This window comes from Podarcis cretensis (genome assembly GCF_951804945.1).
Source record: "Podarcis cretensis genome assembly, chromosome: 15".
Lineage (NCBI taxonomy): Eukaryota > Metazoa > Chordata > Lepidosauria > Squamata > Lacertidae > Podarcis > Podarcis cretensis.
Genome location: NC_137185.1, coordinates 334,325 through 354,115, shown reverse-complemented (window position 1 = coordinate 354,115; position 19,791 = coordinate 334,325). Strand labels below are relative to the sequence as shown.

Below are 19,791 nucleotides of genomic sequence, written 5' to 3'. Positions count from 1 at the left end.
AAATCACAAAAGTCACAAAAGCAATTGTGCTGGTTTTGGTAGTGGGCTGCATGTACATGATATCTGCTGGAGGGGCAACCCCCCCAACCTGTACATAAATTCCTGCAACCATATAAGGCAGCTTTCTGTGTTCCCCGTCCCCTTTATTCATGAGGTCCAGAATCTTTATTTTTACGGGAACAACTATATGGCAGGGCAAACATTTCCAGAGGACAGACAACTTAGACCCCTGAACCTGTCAAGTGCTGGTAAACTCCTGCTGCAGGATTATTATTATTATTATTATTATTATTATTATTATTATTATTATTTATTTTGGTAGACACATGTATCCATCATCCCCCCCCCCTTTCCAATTGAGGTGTGATTAATTACGCAGGGAGCTTTGCCTGAGGCAGAGGAGAGCCGTTTGTTTATCTCATTAACCAGAGAGAACATGAATTTTAAAAGGAGGGGTTATTTTGCAGAGATAATTAAAGTGCATTGTCCCAGCAAAAACAGCCTTCTGGGTTTTTGACCCCAGAGTTGTTTTTTCTAAAAAAAAACCCAAAACATATGCAAATGTTAAAACTGGGATTCGGTTGTCAAACTGCTCTTGTTAATTAGCCACCTTCCAAAAAAATGGTGCCTGAGCTCCCGAAAACGCCGCGGTGCCAGGCACTGGCTGACAGCAGCCTTTGCCATCCTGGATGCTTTGAGCCACACCCTCACCCAGCCCCAGCCAGGATGGGTGCAAGGGAATGTGGCTCTTCTAGAAACGCAATCCTGCTCGTACGTTTCTAACCTTGTCACTTCCCATCCGAAAATCCCACGCTCCGCAATTAGGTCTGAGGTATTGCTATTTATAAAAGCTACAGGGCTGGGCTGATGTCTTCATCGCTGTCATGTTCCATATTTAGGAAGCTGCTCTATACCGGCCCATCGAGCTCAGTGTTGTCTGCACAGGCTGGCAGCAACTGTCCAGGGTTTCGGGCCTCTCCCCGCCCTACCTGGAGATGCCAAAGGGGACTGAACCTGGGCCCTTCTGCATGCCAAGCAGGGGCTCTGAACCGCGGCCCATCTGCAATCACCGCACAATTCGGCCCAAGCTCTTTGGCAGACCACATGCCCCCCTCGTTGTCCTGCCCCCCCATAGGCCTGCTAGTTATGAATGAAGGAGAGGGACTTCTCGGTGGTGGCTTCTCCCAACCTTTGGAACTCCTTCCCTAGAGAAATTAAACCAGTGCCTTCCATGCTGCCCTTTCACTGGCAGGTGAAAATATTCTTATTTGGGCAGAGCTGCCTAGTGTCTTTTCTTTTTTTGCTTTAATAGTGTGGTGCTGTTTTTATTATCTGTATTTTATTTATTTTTTTAATGAATATTTATTGGCAATTTCAAAAACCACAGAAAGAACAAAAATAGACAAAAAAAATATGACAAAAATACAAAAATACAAAACTTAAAAAACAATTAAAAACACATAAAATTTCAGTTACTTATTTTCATTTAACTTGTTTCTCAGACCTCCTCACACCTCCCCTTCTTGTATTCCAATTTAAATTATTAACTCAGCAAATCCTTATTACTTATTTCTCAACTTTAACTTAATAATTTATTTTAACATGTTGTTATTTTACTTTTCCTCCTCTTCCATTTCCCCAATTTATTTTTGCAAACCTTATTTTCATTTAATTTAAACCATTTTGAAAACCACTTTTAACTTAAGGTAAAGGTAAAGGTAAAGGTACCCCTGCCCGTACGGGCCAGTCGTGTCCGACTCTAGGGTTGTGCGCTCATCTCACTTAAGAGGCCGGGAGCCAGCGCTGTCCGAAGACACTTCCGGGTCACGTGGCCAGCGTGATGAAGCTGCTCTGGTGAGCCAGCACCAGCGCAGCACACGGAAACGCCGTTTACCTTCCCGCTATAAAGCGGTACCTATTTATCTACTTGCACTTAGGGGTGCTTTCGAACTGCTAGGTGGGCAGGAGCTGGGACCGAAAGACGGGAGCTCACCCCGCCGTGGGGATTTGAACCGCCAACCATACAATCGGCAAGTCCTAGGCACTGAGGTTTTACCCACAGCGCCACCCACGTCCCACTTTTAACTTATCCAAACTTAAACATCAATACTTATACATCATTCCTCATTCTTAAACATTTTTCCTAAAGTCGACCAAAATTTCCCTTCCACGACTTTCCCAATTTCCATACAGATAGCAAAACAAAATAAAAACAAAGCAAATTATAGTTATATACCCGTTGGATTCCCAGACTCCACCCACCCCTTTCCCGGTTTCAGTCCCCAACAAGTGTCCATCAGTCTCAATATACTGTTTAGCCTGGAGATCTCACATCCGAGGCTCTTAAATCTCTTTCAATTCCTCTCTGCCGGACTTTTTGATAGTCCTTAATGTTAGGCCCCAAATTTCAGAGAGGCTCCAGCCCAACAGGATCCATGTTTCTTCCAGCCAGACCTCCATACTTAAAAGTAAAGCCTATGGGGTACTCCAAATCTTGTTTCATACTCCTTTCAAGTCCAAATGTCCCCAAAGCTCCAACTTCCACCTTAGTCAAATTTAAAATCCTTCGGTCGTCAGATCTCCACATAAGGAGATCTCTCTGTTTTCCGCTCTCCAATTCAGGCCAGGCTTTCCACATCAAGTTTTTATTTTCCTTTGTTGCCATCATGTCAGACCACAAATTGTAGCTCTCCTTTAACATCTGCAAAATTACAGCTCCTTCTTCCTTTTCTTCAGGGGGAACATATGTCTCCTTCTCCATATTCTCATGGCTCTCAAGTTTCTCTAATTGTCCAATTGAATAGGCTTCCTGCTTCAAATCCTTATCAGATTCAACCATGTTGTTTACTGTTAAGTCCAGAGTTGTGACGTTTATAGCCAAAACATCGATTTGGCCTTGTAACTTTCCGAAGAGAACAAATGCTCTATCCAATTCAGCCTGGATTTTCCCTCCTCCAGCCATTCTTGTAATGTCCCTAAACCCCCTCTAGGGGGATTTTGGTTCCTTAATGTACCTTTCAGCTCAAAATCCAAAAATCAAGTTAGTTTGTATCAGCCCTTCCTTATTTTCAACAAATTGTAACAAATATAACCAGCAGAAGCAACAGAAACAAAGTTCTCTTTCTCCTCTGACAGCTAACTTGACAGCTGTCAAACTCTTGAATACTTCATCAACAGGCTCTCTCGTGGGATGCTCCCGGGTCCGGGGGGGGGGGTGAAACTTCAGCTCCCAAAGTTAATCTTTTATCCTCCAGTAAAGTTTCTTATAATGACAAACCATGAAAGTTAAAGTCTTTAAAAGAAAGAAAGAAAAAAAAGGATTCTCTCAACCTTAGATGGCAGGTCCTTTGCTTTAGATTATTTACAAAGAGGGGGCGCGGACTTCCTTTTGAACCCTTCCCCGCTCGTTCCTGATTCAACAAAGTTTTCTTTAAATTCCAATTTCCGGGGGGCCACTAGGTGGCGCATCGGAAGATGGCTGACAATAACATCTCTCCGACCCACACGAGGTTATTTGGAGGCTATGATGGGGGTAATTAGCCTCCTTAACCCCCCCAGGATTATGGGGGGGACGGCCCTTGCCTGCTGTGCCCTATACCACCCCCGAATTTGTGGGGGTGGGGGCACTAGGCACAAAGCCCTCCTGTGGGATTTTCGGCACTCCTCAACGCCGTCCCCGATTCGCGCCGCTGGTTGCAATGATCTTTAAAAGAAATAATTTGGACATGATTAATTGCACATACATCAAGGAAAAAGGGGAGTAAATACTGCTGACAGAAGATATCTCTGATAACAAGACAACAATAAAATACGAGAAGAATGTCAAGATATGGTAATGACTGAGGGGGGAGGGGGGGAAAAACCTGCCTCTACCTTTTTATGTGACTTAACAAGAATCCCCCTCCCCTAATGAGTCAGAAATTAAGGACTTAAGCTGTGGATTTAAGGCTGTGTGGAGATAAACTTTCGATCCAAAGCAATGTTTCAAGATGAAGCTGGAAAGCTAAGAGTTTTGGAGTGACGCAGTCAGGAAAAAATGCCGTTCGCCATTTTGTGAGGCATTGTGGGAGCTCTTGGGTCTGGGAGGAGAAAGAGAGAAATAGAGTTGTTTACATATCGTGAATCAACTCCTCGGTGGGACTTAAGAGCAACAAATGCCAAAATTTACGATGGAAAAAGTGATGTTATCTACGAAGGAGATATATGGAAACCATCTGGACTTAGTGGAGGAATGGGAAATCCACACAGGATTATTACACTTGCTATCGGCTTAAGGAGACGAACAGAAGAGATCGTAAAGGAAAAAGAGAAATTATACGAACAAGATATGATGTGGCAACACCAAGATAAGACTGGATAGAATTATGAACTTTGTTTGGACTGATTGGGACTGATTTGGACATTAACGCAGTAATAAGAAGATGATCTGAATTCCCCTTTGGATTTTGAAGTATGGGTTCCCCCAACAAAATTTAAAAAATTGGCTTTGTAATTTGGAATTTATATGATGTGATTTAATTTGATGTGATTGGCCAGTTAATAAAAATTATTTGAAAAAAAAAAATTTCCAATTTCCGTACTACTCACGGGTTGTTACTTTAAAGTCCAATTGTTCCAAGGAAAAAGTCAGCGCTCTCCGACAATGGCTTGCGGCTTCACCCCGCAGAAGGAGCAATCTACTCACAGCACCGCGCCGCACCCCGTCCCCGTTCCGGAGCCTTTAAAAAGGCTCCTTTGCAGCTTGGGGGGGCACAAATGGTGCCCGCCGAGTCACCACGATCACAGGCATCCACGCCTGTGATTTTTAAGGGTCCCCGCGTCACCGCCACGGACAAGACCCGATCCTGCGGAGCTGATTCCCTCCAGAGCTCGGAGGGAATCCGCCATTAGTCGATGGCGCTAACCCAGAAGTCCCCTATTATCTGTATTTTAATAGATCAACATTATTTTACCTTATTTTAATTCTATCAGTGCTGAAATACTTTATTAACAAAAAGCATTCAGCTTTTCATATTTTATCTGTGCTGTTTTAATTTGTGTAAGCTGCTTGGAGTCCTGGCCTGGGGAAAAGATGGGAAGTTAATAATATTAGTTAATAATCATTAATCAGAACGAAAGAGCTCATGCACTGCTGAGTGTTTTTGCTCCAGGTTTTCTGAAACACTTCAAAGATCTGATGATGTTCAGCTCTGCCTTTGACAACTTCCAGCAACCAGTATGCCCAATGGCTAGGGATGATAGGTCACAAGCTCCTGGAAGGTGCCAATATTAGCTGGCACAAATCCTGTTCCAGCTGACTTTTGCTTTCATCAGTTACAGGAATCACAATCAGTTGTAGGAAGAACTGAAACTGCTTATTGCCGTCTACCTCTGATGGAAGTTTCTGCCACAGGAGAAGTTGAGGAATGTAACGAAACGAAGCCTTTCTCCTCCCCAATTAACTTCCGTTCGTTTTTTGTGCCTGTCTCCCTTCCTAGACAGCTCCAGACGGTTGGAAGAATTCAGTCCGCCACAACCTATCCCTGAACAAATGCTTCGAGAAAGTGGAGAATAAGTCGGGCAGCTCCTCGAGGAAAGGCTGTTTGTGGGCACTGAACCCGGCCAAGGTGGACAAGATGCAGGAAGAGCTGCAGAAGTGGAAGAGGAAAGACCCTGTCGCGGTCCGGAAAAGCATGGCCAAGCCAGGTGGGCAAGGGGCGTTGTCACAGCCCCCCCCAACATCCTTTGCAGGTGGTGCATTCAGGAGTGACTGGTTCCCTTTGGGACTGGCAGGGCAGCAACCAATAGTAGGGGGTGCCAGAGCCAATGAAGGGCAGAGCCAACTCATTCTGGCTTTGCCTCCTTCCTGATGAGTTCCAGAAGGGCTGTTTGGTGGGGGGCAACACTGAGACTAAGGGGGAGGAGGACGCTGGCAGCCTCAGAGACTGGCAGGCAGCAAAAGGCTGTTTGGTGGGGGGCAACACTGAGACTAAGGGGGAGGAGGATGCTGGCAGCCCCAGAGACTGGCAGGCAGCAAAAGGCTGTTTGGTGAGGGGCAACACTGAGGCTAAGGAGGAGGAGGATGCTGGCAACCCCAGAGACTGGCAGGCAGCAAGGAGGCTGCTCAGCAAGGAGCAACACTGAGACTAAGAGGGAGGAGGGACATGCAAGGCCACCTCCTGGGTTGGTTGCACAGTAGGAAGGCAGGCAGGTGGGTGATGGATGCAGAAACGTCTATGGTGGGGAGGTCACCTAACCTGCAGTCTTTCAGATGTTGCTAGACTACAACCACCATCATTGCCAGTCCTTTGGAACTCCCTGCCTCTTGACATCAGCACTTTCACTGTCCTATGTCCGGTGCCTGCTTCAAAGCACTTTTGTTTACGCAAAGCACATCAAGACACTGACATGTGTTTGTATCTGGTGTTTAGGTTATTCTTGGTTTTCATATTTGTTGTAAATAGTTTCCCAGAAATAAATTCTGAGGGAAATGGTTTCTCCTTATACAAAATAATTGCCTCCCTGAAAGGACATAATGCATGGAGGCGAGAGCTATTGATGGTACTAGCCATGACAGCTCGGCTCTGGGTCCATGGCTGTGCCATAGATGATGGGCCCCTGGCCTGATCCTGCAGCCGGCTCTTCTTATGTCCTTAACTAGCTTTTGGTATTTCTCTCCCCCCCCCCTTTAGAATAAATGTAATTTTACATTAAGTCATATTTTCCTCCTAATAAGAGATCAGGAAACAAGAGTTATTAAAGAAGACTGGGGGGAAATTTTTGAATATTTGAAAAAAAATTCTGCAAACAATTTAAAATGTTAGCAGGATTAGAATAAATTGAGCAGTTAAACTATAGACTGAGGGAAGAACTGGAAAAGAAATAATAAGGAATAACGCAGCAGTGAAGGGAAATGGAAATGAACCAGGGAAGGGAAGGGTAGAGTTTAAGTTTTGTAATTTGTGAAAATGTTGTAAAAGGATAAATAAAAACTTTAAAAGTCATATTTTCCTGCAGAATAATATGATTGGGTGGAACTTTTCCTACAGAAGAATTTTATGGATTATTGCTGATAATCATAAAATAATCAGTAAACGATTAAAAATAGTAATAAAGGCCCAATTCTGACATGATTCAAAGCAGATCTCCTGGTCTCTTGCAGAAGACCACCCCAGGCAGAATTAACACATCTTAGAAACATTGAACTACAGAATTGGGCGCCCCAAAGGTCATCCAGCCCAACCCCCAGAAATGAAGGAATAAACATGGCTTGTTTTGTTTTCTTTTTCTTTGTGTTTTAGAGGAACTGGACAACCTGATAGGGGACAAGACGGACAAGCTGAGGTCTACCCTTCTGGCCTGCACCCCGAACAGCGGCTTGGCGAGTCCTCCCATCTCCCGGGGGCTGCCGCTCCAGCATCACCCCCTGTGTGAGGCCCCCATATCTTCCTCCAGTGCCCCCCACGCCCATGGGGCCCTCTCCTCCAAGCCCCCGCAGCCCGGCATGCTGGGGGCCCCACAGACTTCCTGCTACGGGGTCCCTCCCCAAGGGTTTTCCCAGGTCTCGCCCACTTTCCTGCAGCCAGACGGCTCTCAAAGCCTTCTCCCTCCCGCAGACGCCCAGAACGGACACCAGGGCCAAGACTCCCCGCCGGGGGGCACCCAGGCCCCTCCGGGACGTGGGATGAAGATGCTGGCCATGGCACGGGCCACCCTGCAGGAGGTGCCCATGGCAGAAGGCGACCTCAGCCACGACGTGGACGCCCTGAACCCTTCGCTCACTGACTTCGAGCTCCAAGGTGCGCAGCCCTGCTTCAAGGGAGTCCAGTCAAGGTTCTAGTCCTCATGGGTCCTGATTTGAATAGGAGCAGAGGAAGCTGCCTTCTGCTAAGTCAGCCCACTGCTCCATCTAGCTCAGTAATGTCTGCACTGGCCGGCAGCAAGGGTTCTCCAGGGTCTTGGGCAGGGAGCCTCTCCCAGTCCTAATCCAGTGATGATCAAGGATTGAATCCATATCGTGATGTCGGTTTCATAATTTTTGACCTGGCAATACAGTATTGTCACAAATCGTGTGTAGGTGTGTGTGTTTTGCTATGTAAAAATCACAATGTGGGGAAAACCGTGCAGCCAGCCAATGCTTCTCCTTATTTCAGACATCGTGATATACAGGGGAGCCTCGGTTTTTGAGAGTAATCCGTTCCGGGAGACCATTCGACTTCCCAAATGTTCAAAAACCGAAAGCTCAATACGGAAGCCTCAATACAATATGGAAAATCAAAACGGAAGCCGCATAGCACGTTCGGCTTCCGAAAACTGGGGTATTTACAGTGGCACCTCTGGTTACGAACTCTTCAGGCTGCGATCTCCGCTAACCCAGAAGTAGCTGCTCCTGGTTGCAAACTTTGCCCCAGGATGCGAACGGAAATCGCGCACCGGAGGCCCCGTTAGCGAAAGCGCGCCTCAGGATAAGAACGGTTTCAGCTTAAGAATGGACCTCCAGAACGAATTAAGTTTGTAGCCAGAGGTACCACTGCACTTCCAGGTTTTGGGCATTCGAAAGCCGAAACGTTTGACTACGGAGGCGTTTAACGACCGAGGTTCCACTGTATCGGTATATTGCTACGTTTAGCTGGTGATATAGCATGATGTTGAAAACCAGATATTGCCCTGCCCTAGCGGATGGCGTCTATTCTGCTTAAGCAGCCAGGGAGGACATAAAAAACCCCAGGATCTTCCCTCGCTAACTAGACAGGTGCTGATCAAATGCCACAGATCGATGGAACAACGTCCATCAACCCAGTGCATGCCACAAATGCCTCTGAACGGCAAGCAAGGAGAGGTGCTTTGGCCTGCAGGTCCTGCTTGCAGAATTCCCTTTGGGGAGACCTGGTTGTCCACATAGTGAGGCTGGATTAGAAAGGACTTCAGCCTAATCCACCAGGGCTCTTCTTACGGAGGTCTGTTGTGATAGCAGAACCTCCCTGCTCAGGGACAGTCTACCACTACATACCAGAGTTGCTGTTGCACTCAGGTTCCGCTTATGGCAGCCCTGTTTAGGGAAGCTTGTAATGTTTAATAGACTACTGTATTTTAATATTCTGTTGGAAGCCGCCCAGAGTGGCTGGGGAAACCGGGTATAAATGGGCCGGGTATAAATATTATAATATAATATAATACATTACAGTCATACCTCGGGTTGAAGTTGCTTCAGGTTGAGCGTTTTCAGGTTGTGCTCGGCGGTGATGACCTGGAAGCAACCAAACATGTTACTTCCGGGTTTCGCCGCTCACGCATGCGCAGATGCTCAAATTGATGTCATGCGCGGAAGCGACGAATCATGACCCGCACAGACGCCGGCTGTGTTCGCTTCAGGATGCAAACGGGGCTCCGGAACAGATCCCGTTCACACCCAGAGGTACCACTGTATATTAATGGACTTGTAATAATGGTCATTTGTGAGCACAGGAGGCTGGGCTAGATGGGCCCCCCTTGTGCCTGATCCTGCAGCAGCCAGGCTCTTCTGTCCTTATGGAACCGCCAGGCCCAGAGGCAGTCTGTCCCGGTTCCTAGGTCCTTAGGGGCATTTGGCCATTGAGAGAACAGGACGGTGGCCTAGGCGGGGACTCCTTTTGGCATGATCCAGCAAAGTCTGTTTCTGTCATTGCAGGAAACCTATGGGAGGAACTGAAGGATGACAGCCTGGCCAGCGACCCCCTAGTGCTCATCGCCTCCTCCTCTTCCTCTTCCTCCTCCTCCTCGGCGCCTGGCCCCTGCTTCTCCACCCTGTGCCAGATGGATGATGACAACAGTGGGAAGTTCGGTGCACACGGTGACACTCAGCACCACAGCTTGCCTGAGATCCACCTCACCACCCTCTACTCTGCCTTCATGGACCTGGAGACGGGATCGCCTTCCTTCCTGAATAACTCCGGCTCCAAACCGGTGGCTTTGGTCTAGGCCGCCAGGCCAAACATCGTCCCTGCCAATGTTGGGTGTGGAACCCCAACCCAAGTCCGCCACTGATGCCCAGCAAGAAAACAAAACTCACTGCTTCTGGACCCGTACTGCAGAAACCCGAGGCGTGCCCAAGTGCCGTGGTGCAGATATGTTGATATGCACAGAACCTTAGAATTGTAGATTCAGGAGGGACCCCCAAAGGTCATTCAGTCCAACCCCTGCAATGCAGGAATTGCAACTAAAGAACCCCTGACAGATGTCTGTCCCACCTCTGCTGAAAAACCTCCAAGGGAGTCCATTTCTCCGTTGAGCAGCTCTTATGGTCAGAAAGTTATTCCTGATGTTTCGCTACACTCTCCTTTCTTAGCAATTGAATCCATTGCTTTGGATTCTCCCTTCAGGAGCAGCAGAAAACAAGCCAGTTCCATGTCGGCGTCAAGCCAGCGTTCCTGGAGAAAACCTGGCCGAGGCTCACAGGGAAGAAGTCAGGTGGCAAGCAAACTCCCGTTCCCCTTTATTTTCAAAGCCCGTTTCTTTTCAAATACCCCTCAGCCTGCAACATTCTGCTCAGCAACCACAAACTTCAGTGCCCTTTTGGAAGTAGGTTTGGGGGCCTCGAGGGTGTGTGATGTACAGGGGCTGTGGCAGAGTTAGCAAAATATATATGTGGATGAAGTCTCTAACCCAGTGGGCCACCACCACCACCCTCGGCTCCATAAATTAATCCCTGGTGCCCCATGCCCTATCCTCCCTTATCAAAATTTTTATTCTGACGAGGGTGACCTACTACAGAAGACAATACAGTCGTACTTTTGATCCCGATCGCCCTGGAACTCAGACATTTTGGCTCCCGAACGCCGCAAACCCGGATGTGATTGTTCCGATTTGCAAACGTTCTTTGGGAACTTGAACGTCTGACGGGGCTTCCGATTGACTGCAGGAGCTTCCTTTGTCCAATCAGAAGCCGCGGTTTGGTTTTGGAACATTTTGGAAGTTGAACAGACTTCTGGAACGGATTCCGTTTGACTTCCAAGGTACGACTGTAACCCAATAGAATTCAAGACAGTCACAATTAACTATGCATTTATTCCAAATCAACTTAAGGCTATTTAGCTTAATTCAATAAAATGGATCAACGTAGAGTCATAGAATTGTAGAGTTGGCAAGGACCCCAAAGGTCATCTAGCAGGAATCACAGTTCGATAATCTGACAGGTGGATATCCAACCTCTGTTTAAAAACAGAGAACCTGCCGCCTTCCGCGGTCATCTGCCAAGGTCCGGCGTAAGCCTCCTTGATGTCAGTGTAGCTTATTTCTGAATGGGCTCATCCTGGATTGCACTACAAATCCCCCACAAGAAAACACACGCCTTGTTCGTTTCAATAAAACAGTGAACCTGCTCATTTTTAACTGCTTCTTTTCCTTATATACAGTGGGAAGTCGATACGTTTGCTTTCTTTCACGTACACAGACTGAGCCATAAGCAGCCTGTGTAAGTCTTCCCCATTAATTTCATCAGATTCTCTGCACTGGGGGAGAAATCCAATTCAGTTCGCATTTATGCCTGGGCCGGCCTGATTCCCACTCTCCACAAACAAAACATCTGCGAAAATTGCATTTTGCCAAATTTTGTCATGGTTCCAAAAATGCATCTATTGGAATAATGCATGCTGAAAAAATGGATATAATAGAGAGAAGGAAAACTGTTGCAAAAATGTGCCTTTGGGGCACAGTTACCTCCAAAAAAATGTTTTTTATAAGAAATCCATGCTAAACTGCTGATTGGTATCACAATGACATTATATACGGTATATATAACAATCTGACATGGCCTTGTGGAGAATGGAACTCAGGTCTGAAAAAATGAGAAATCGAGAAGAACTGAATTTGACAGGTCACCCATCACTACCTGCCAGCAATTTGCCACCAGATTCCTGCTCCGAAAAGTCTTACACGCAACAAATGTATTGCTATGGGCAAGGAATAAGGGTCATTTTCTTGAAAGGAAAGCCATTTGCTATATATAGCTGCAGATACAAACACATATATAACATTACCAGCAGGGAATGAGCCCAGCACTGTCTTGGATTTTTTAAAAAATAATCCCTCAAAACTGTGGTTTTTAAATAGATGGTGTAATTTGTGAGTTTGGACCAGTCACACCAGTGACTGGTCAATGTAAATTGCCACACCCACCGCACTGGGTGAACGCTTGGGCCAAGTTGGGTGTTGATCTCTCTAGTGACGCCCAAACCTGTGGAGAACAAAGAGACAGGCAGCCAAACCCCTTTCCCCTTTCATAAAATCCTAGATTCATAGTGTTGGAAGGGACCCTGGGGTCATCTAGTCCAACACCCCCCTCCCCGCAAAGCAGGAATCCCAGCTAAAGCATAATTGTTGTTGTTTAGTTGTTTAGTCATGTCCAACTCTTCGTGACCCCCTGGACCAGAGCACACCAGGCACGCCTGTCTTCCAGTGCCTCCTGCAGTTTGGTCAAATTCATGCTGGTAGCTTCGAGAACACTGTCCCACCATCTCGTCCTCTGTCGTCCCCTTCTCCTTGTGCCCTCCATCTTTCCCAACATCACGGTCATTTCCAGGGAGTCTTCTCTTCTCATGAGGTGGCCAAAGTATTGGAGCCTCAGCTTCAGGATCTGTCCTTCCAGTGAGCACTCAGGGCTGATTTCCTTCAGAATGGAGAGGTTTGATCTTCTTGCAGTCCTTGGGACTCTCAAGAGTCTCCTCCAGCACCAGAATTCAAAAGCATCCATTCTTTGGAGATCAGCCTTCTTCATGGTCCAGCTCTCACTTCCATACATCACTACTGGGAAAACCATAGCTTGAACTATACGGACCTTTGTCGGCAAGGTGATGTCTCTGCTTTTTAAGACGCTGTCTAGGTTTGTCATTGCTTTTCTCCCAAGAAGCAGGCATCTTTTAATTTCGTGGCTGCTGTCACCATCTGCAGTGATCATGGAGCCCAAGGAAGTAAAATCTCTCACTGCCTCCATTTCTTCCCCTTCTATTTGCCAGGAGGTGATGGGCCCAGTGGCCATGATCTTTGTTTTTTTGATGTTGAGCTTCAGACCATATTTTGCGCTCTCCTCTTTCACCCTCATTAAAAGGTTCTTTAATTCCTCCTCACTTTCTGCCATCAAACCAGTGGCTCTTTGCCTCCCCCTAGTGGCTCCCGTGGGCCATGCCTGCCGTCAAGCGATCTCCGCCTTCCCAATTTTCCCACAGATACAGACATGGCTCTCTCGTTGCCTGCCCACCCCCCAGGGGGGATTTAAAGAGACAGAGGCTTGCCAGAGATGCAGATGTTCTGAGCCTCCATCTCCGCCCAAGGGAGGGGTATTTATGGGTCGCCTGGCAAAGCATGGAGGGCGGGGAGGAGATAAAAGGGGGAGAAAGGGCTGGTGACCTCCGAAGCAGCTGGTGGAGAAATCTCCGGCAATGAGCAACACAGGGTTACGCAACGGTGTGTGTGGCAAGAGCTGACGCTCCCTGAGAGCTGGTCTCCTTCTCCGCCTTCTCACAAAAGTAAATAATCCTTAATTATTATTATTTATTAAATTTATATGCCACCCTTCATCCAAAGACCACAGGGCGGTTTAAGGGTATAAAAATGCAACAGTCATACTTGCTTATTGATAAACAGCAAGTCAGCCCCCTTACACACACACACACACACACACACACACACACACACACACACACACACTTGCAGAGTCAAGGGCTTCCAGTGGATGTTGCGCAGAAGTCCTGTGCATGGATTTCCACTGTGGGAACAGGAGGCTGGACTAGACGGGCCCCTTTTGGCCTGATGCAGCCAGGCTTTTCTTAGGGAGGTCTAGTCTGATAGCAGAACCTCCATGACCAGGGACAGTCTACCTGTGGATACCAGAGGATGGGGAACAGATGGAGGGTTGCTGCTGTCGGGCTCAGGTTGTGCTTTGGGGCTTCCCTTGGGGGCCTCTGATTGGCCACCATGAGGACAGGAGGCCGGGATAGATGGGATGCTGGCCTGCCCCAGCCAGGTACTTTCTTACATTTTTAGGACCTCAATCTGTTGGCAATCACCACCTGAGCTTCCTGATAGAAGGAACAGGGCCAGATTTAGGTTTGATGAGGCCCTGAGCTATGGAAGGTAATGGGGCCCTTTATATGTCTGGCTGTCCTTTATCAACAACAAATTGTTGCTGTTTTTTGTGTTGAATATATGCTATATACATGGTAATTTATGGACCTAATAGGTATCTAAAGCCATTTGCACATAACAAATAGGAACCTACACAACACAAAACAATGTATGTAGGTTGTTTTTTTTAATCTTATATTTTGGAAATGCATATCCAGTTTTTTTTCCTTTAATTTTTTGGGGGGGCCCTAAGAGAGTGGGGCCCAAAGCTATAGCTTGTTTAGCTTATACGTAAATCCGGCACTGAGAAGGCAGGGTGTTTGAAACCCACAGGGAGAGCCAGGGGAAGCAGGCCCCGTGCACCAGAGTGAGTCCCAATGCTTAGGTGATATATAAATATTGCAAATAAAATAACTAACGGCAAAGGCGTCTGGGTGGTTTGCAAAGGGGGAAATTAAAAACGTAAAATACAATAGAAAATTGAACTCTAACACAGAATAAAACCAGTGACAGTGAATGGCAACGAATTTAAAAAGCAGTGGAAAATATTTACGACTGGCAAAGTCTTCACTTGACACCTATGAAGGTCGTTGTAGGGGCCCTTGGGAGACCCCTCTGGGGCTGCCAGCACCAAAAAGCGTCTGTCTCTAGTAGATGACCTCATAACATCTTATACTTGTAGAGTTGGAAGGAACCCCCTGCAATTCAATTGTTTCCCTTCGTTCTGCCTTGCATTTGTACGCGACACAATTGGCAGAAGAGAAACTCGCAGGGACATGCATGCTCATAGCATTGGGTAGGGGCATATTTCAAATTAAAAGCGGATTAAATTGTTTGGAAAGAGCTGCCTGTGCGTCGCCAGCACCACAAGGCAGTCCAGCAAGGGAAGCGATGGTTTTCAAGTGAACTCCAGAGGGCTGGGCTTGCGCCTTTTCCTTTCTGCACATTTTCGCACTGAGCATGGGTCCATGGCAAAAAGGAACCCCAGGCAGCGCATATGCTTTTGCCATGTTGCAAACACGGAATCCACTGCTTCATTCCACCCCCAGCCCTGATTTTGTACATCGTTCTTCCTGGTCCTTGCTGAAGAACTTTGCGCTTCTTGAGGGGAAGAGAGACACATATAAGCAAATCTTCTTCTTCCTGCCGATTTGTGTGAACGGGGTTGCCCAACCGTTTCCCTCATCAAGGCACACGTGGCTTGCTTTGTCAGCCCTCCGTCATTGTGCAATGCCCGCCAGTCCCAGTGCCCAGCACACCCACCTGCAAAACATGCCATTTCTAGCTTTTGGTGATTCACTGGGGCTCCCATTCTGCAGCCCAGGCAAAACAGATTCAGGCAGGCAGCCTGCTCAGAGGCCTCTCTGCTGATTCCCTGTTTGGGATGCAGCCTTTGCCAAAACACATCTGGAGGGCAGCCCAGGGTGGCAAAGAATCCACAAAAACGGCTCAGCCTCTGACCTTTAATGATGATGATGATGATTATAATTCTATCCAGTGGTACCTCAGGTTGAGAACTTAATTCATTCTGGAGGTCCGTTCTTAACCCGAAGCTGTTCTTAACCTGAGGTACTACTTTAGCTAATGGGGCTTCCTGCTGCCGCCATGCCGCCGGAGCACGATTTCTGTTCTCATCCTGAAGCAAAGTTCTTAACCCGAAGTACTATTTCTGGGTTACCAGAGTCTGTAACCTGAAGCGTATGTAACCTGAAGCGTCTGTAACCCGAGGTACCACTGTACAGTGGTACCTCGGTTTAAGAACAGTCCAGTTTAAGAACGATTCGGTTTGCAAACTCCGCAAAACCGGAAGTAGTGTCCCGGTTTGCAAACTTTACCTCAGTCTAAGAATGAAAGCCGAATGGTGGAAGGGCACTGGCAGAGGGAGGCCTCATTAGGGAAAGCCACGCCTCGGTTTAAGAACGGTTTCAGTTTAAGAACGGACCTCCGGAACGGATTAAGTTCGTAAACCAAGGTACCATTGTACTGCCCTTTATCCAAGGATCACAGGGTGGTTTATAAAATGAAAATACAACACGTACCATAGTAACAAACAAAAGCAATGCCACACACACACATAGATGGTTTAATTAGCCAGAGGCCTGGGAGGAAAGGGATGTTTTTGCCTGGCACTTAGAGATGGCTCTGTGCCCAGCCTCCATGGTCAGAGGCAGTGATGCATCTGAATACCAGATGCCAGGCACAACAGGAGGGGAGAGAGCTTTGGTGCACGGGAATTATAGAGCGGGGACACCGGGGGGGGGGTCATTTAGTCCAACCCCCTGCAATGCCGCAATCACAACAAAGGAAATCCTGACAGATGGCCACCCGGCCTCTTTAAAAACCTCCAACGAAGGAGTCTGCCGCCTTCTGAGGTGGCCCATTCCACGGCTGAACAGTTCTTATCAGCAAGAAGTTCTCCCTAATGTTGAGTCAGAATCTCCTTTGATTCATCGGTTTGCTGGAGGTCTTTAAACAGAGCTTAGGTGGCCATTTGTCAAGGATTCATTAGCTGGGATTGCTGTGTTGCAATTTTACAATAGGCAGCGATAAGACCTGTGAGAGTTAGCTCACTCATACGCCCATTTTACAGATAGGGATTGGCGAGGCCAAGATGGACAGACATCTAGCCGTGCCCGAGACCACACATGGAGGTTTTGTGGTTCAAGGTCGGCAACCTTTTTTCAGCCATGGGCCAGTCCACCATCCCTCAGACCATGTGGTGGCCTGGGGGGGGGGGGGAGAAAGAATTCCTATGCCCCATAAATAACCCAGAGATGCATTTTAAAGAAAAGGACACATTCTATTCATGTAAAAACACGCTGATTCCCGGACCGTCCGTGGGCCGGATTGAGAAGGCGATTGGGCCGCATCCAGCCCACGGGCCTTAGGTTGCCTATCCCTGTTCAAGGGGATGTGGTGTCAGCCCCAGGTCAAATCGGTTCTTGCGAAAGTCAGGCTGTCTCGCTCCACAGCTGCACATTTTCCACAATGCCTGCAAAGGCTGCATTTCTGCCCACAGAAAGATGGGCACTCGCCCAAATGGTCTTGTGATGGCCCTAAGCCCCTGAAGTTTATCCAGGTTGCTATCTTCTTCCCCAAGACTCCTTTCAGAGCAAGACCCAAGCAAGACTCTTCCAAGGAGGCATTGCTCAGTGGGAACCCCCCCCCCTTTCCCTCCAACCATTCATTCGAGGTTTTTAAACAAAGGTCATATGGCCATGATCCAGCAGGCTCCTCTTATGGAGGTCCAGTGCTTTTTTCCTGGGGGTACGCACACCCCTCAACATTTTGTGCATTCAAGTTTGGCCTCATTGAAGGGCAGCATTTCAATAGGAGTAGGAAAATGAGAGTACCCCTAAACATTCTTCTTTAGAAAAAAAAAGCACTGTGGAGGTCTATTGTGACAGCAGAACCTCCAAGCCCAGCAGCAGCCTACCTCTCAATACCAGGCAATGGGGAACAACTGGAGACTTGATGTTGCACTCAGATCCCATTTGCAGAATTCCTTTTGGGGCATGAGGTTGACCATTGCAAGAACAGGATGCTGCACTAGGCAGGCCGCCATAATAATAATAATAATAATAATAATAATAATAATAATAATTTATTTATAACCTGCCCATCTGGCTGGGTTTCCCCAGCCACTCTGGGCGGCTTCCAACAGAATATTAAAATACAATAACCTATTAAATATTAAAAGCTTCCCTAAACAAGGCTGCCTTCAGATGTCTTCTAAAAGTCAGATAGTTGTTTATTTCCTTGACATCTGACGGGAGGGTGTTCCACAGGGCGGGTGCCACTACCGAGAAGGCCCTCTGCCTGGTTCCCTGTAACCTCACTTCTCGCAATGAGGGAACTGCCAGAAGGCCCTCGGTGCTGGATCTCAGTGTCCGGGCTGAACGATGGGGGTGGAGATGCTCCTTCAGGTATAGTGGACCAAGGCCATGTAGGGCTTTAAAGGTCAGCACCAACACTTTGAATTGTGCTTGGGTTCATCCAGCTGTTTCGGGATCATGTGATGTTCTTATATATGTCTCCGTGTGTTCGTGTACATATAGAAATCTGGGAGTTTCAAAGGGCTGCCGTGTCACCTGCTACGGACTTCATGCAGCCTTGGCTCCGCCCACCTTTGCCTCTGGCTCCACCCCACCAGCATGTGGCCCTGAGGAGGTTTCTGATGAGGGAATGTGGCCCTCCAGGTAGTCTGCCTCTGAAAACCAGGCAATGGGGAAGAACTGGAGAGCTTCATGGCTGAGTGAGAGGCTGGGGGTAGAATTTGAACCCTGGTCTCTCCCAGGTCCTCACACTCTAACCACGGCACCACACATCCTCTAGAGACGTCCTCAAATAAAGGAGAGTGAAAAACAGGCAAAGAAAACACCAGCTCGTTTATTTTGGATCACTCGTTTACTTTCAAGTGTTTGGAGAGGGATGTTTGTGCCACTGCTGGGCGATTTATCATTTTTACAGTTTTACAAGAGAGCAAACATTTGTTCCAGTGAAAGTTTGCTTTTTTTCCAAAGTCCTTTCCCATCCCACCCAGAAAAAGCACACCCCATAATCTGTAAGTGGAAATGCAAAACGGTTTTGAAACAATTCCCCTTTCACCCAAGAATGGGATGCATCCGTGATGCCTTCAAGATATTTGTGGGCTGCACATCCCTAACCATTGGTCATGCTAGCTGATGGGAGCCCAGCCATGTCTGGAGACTGGACGTAGATGACCAAGCAGCTCTGCCTTCTCCCTGTCAACCAAAAGCAATTCTCCATTTTCCACCCCCAAAGGGGACCTACTCCTTGCTTATTCTTCCTCTTGCTTTGAATAAAGCCACTGGGGGAAACCTTTTAAATTTATGACCTCTCCTGCAAGCCTGAGTCCTTCAGAGCTTTGGTTCGCCTAACCTTCTCCCTGCAAGAGTTGGTTACTCACTTATACCCTTCCTTCATGGTTTGCCCCTTCTCCCATTTCTTATATGTGGCCCTTTAAAATCTCCACTCATCTGTAATCTCTTTTAGGCACCTCCGATTTCTACAAGGAAGACCTGGCTATTATAAATCCTATTTTATTTTCCCTGGAATAATCACCCAATTCTCTTGGTCCAAATTCAGCATTGCAGACCACTCAGCGCTCTGGCAGCTCGCGTTGCATGTTCCTAGGAAATCTGATACGAGTCTGGTAGCTAAGCAAGAGGGGAATTGATACGGTGGACATTGCTACCATGTCCCCAAGGAGAAATCCTAACGTCTACCTGTCAAATGATGCATTGCAGCTCACCGTGTCACATCCGGAACTTGATTCCCAGTGACTGAATCAGAGAACTGTAGACTTGGAGGGGACCCTGAAGGGCATCTAGCCCAACCCGCTGCGATGCAGGAATCGCAGCTAAATCATCGCATTCAAATATTATTAACACAGCAGTTGGGTCATGCGAACGCGCACACCCACAACTCAAAAGAGACACACACAAAAAAGAAAATCAAAACACTTCTTAAGAGCGTTTTGCCAGGGGATGCTAAAAATCTATCTCCCCAAAGCCCAATCAATGAAAAGCTTCTGTGCATTTAATATGTCCGTTTTGTGGCTCTGTGGAAGTCTTGCGGCACCGGAAGAGACTTCTTCTTCTTCTTCTTCTTCTTCTTCTTCTTATTATTATTATTATTATTATTATTATTATTATTATTACAGGAGCTTTTGTGGGCGCCTTCCATTGGACG

General features: G+C 47.3%; 1 protein-coding gene across 4 annotated transcripts in view; it reads left to right on the top strand.

Moving 5' to 3' along the window:
* Positions 1-11,336, top strand: part of FOXN1 (forkhead box N1) — a gene marked incomplete at its 5' end in the record, with an annotated part of 53,132 nt that extends 41,796 nt beyond the window's left edge. For 3 of the 4 annotated variants that reach the window (XM_079955962.1, XM_079955963.1, XM_079955960.1), the window contains 3 exons: positions 5,478-5,685; positions 7,281-7,778; positions 9,647-11,336. In XM_079955962.1, coding sequence (XP_079812088.1) covers positions 5,478-5,685; positions 7,281-7,778; positions 9,647-9,936 — 996 coding nt within the window. In that variant the 3' untranslated portion in view covers positions 9,937-11,336. The remainder of the gene's footprint in view (positions 1-5,477; positions 5,686-7,280; positions 7,779-9,646) is intronic. The other variant, XM_079955961.1, reaches the window with a different exon arrangement.
* Positions 11,337-19,791: the final 8,455 nt, after the last annotated feature.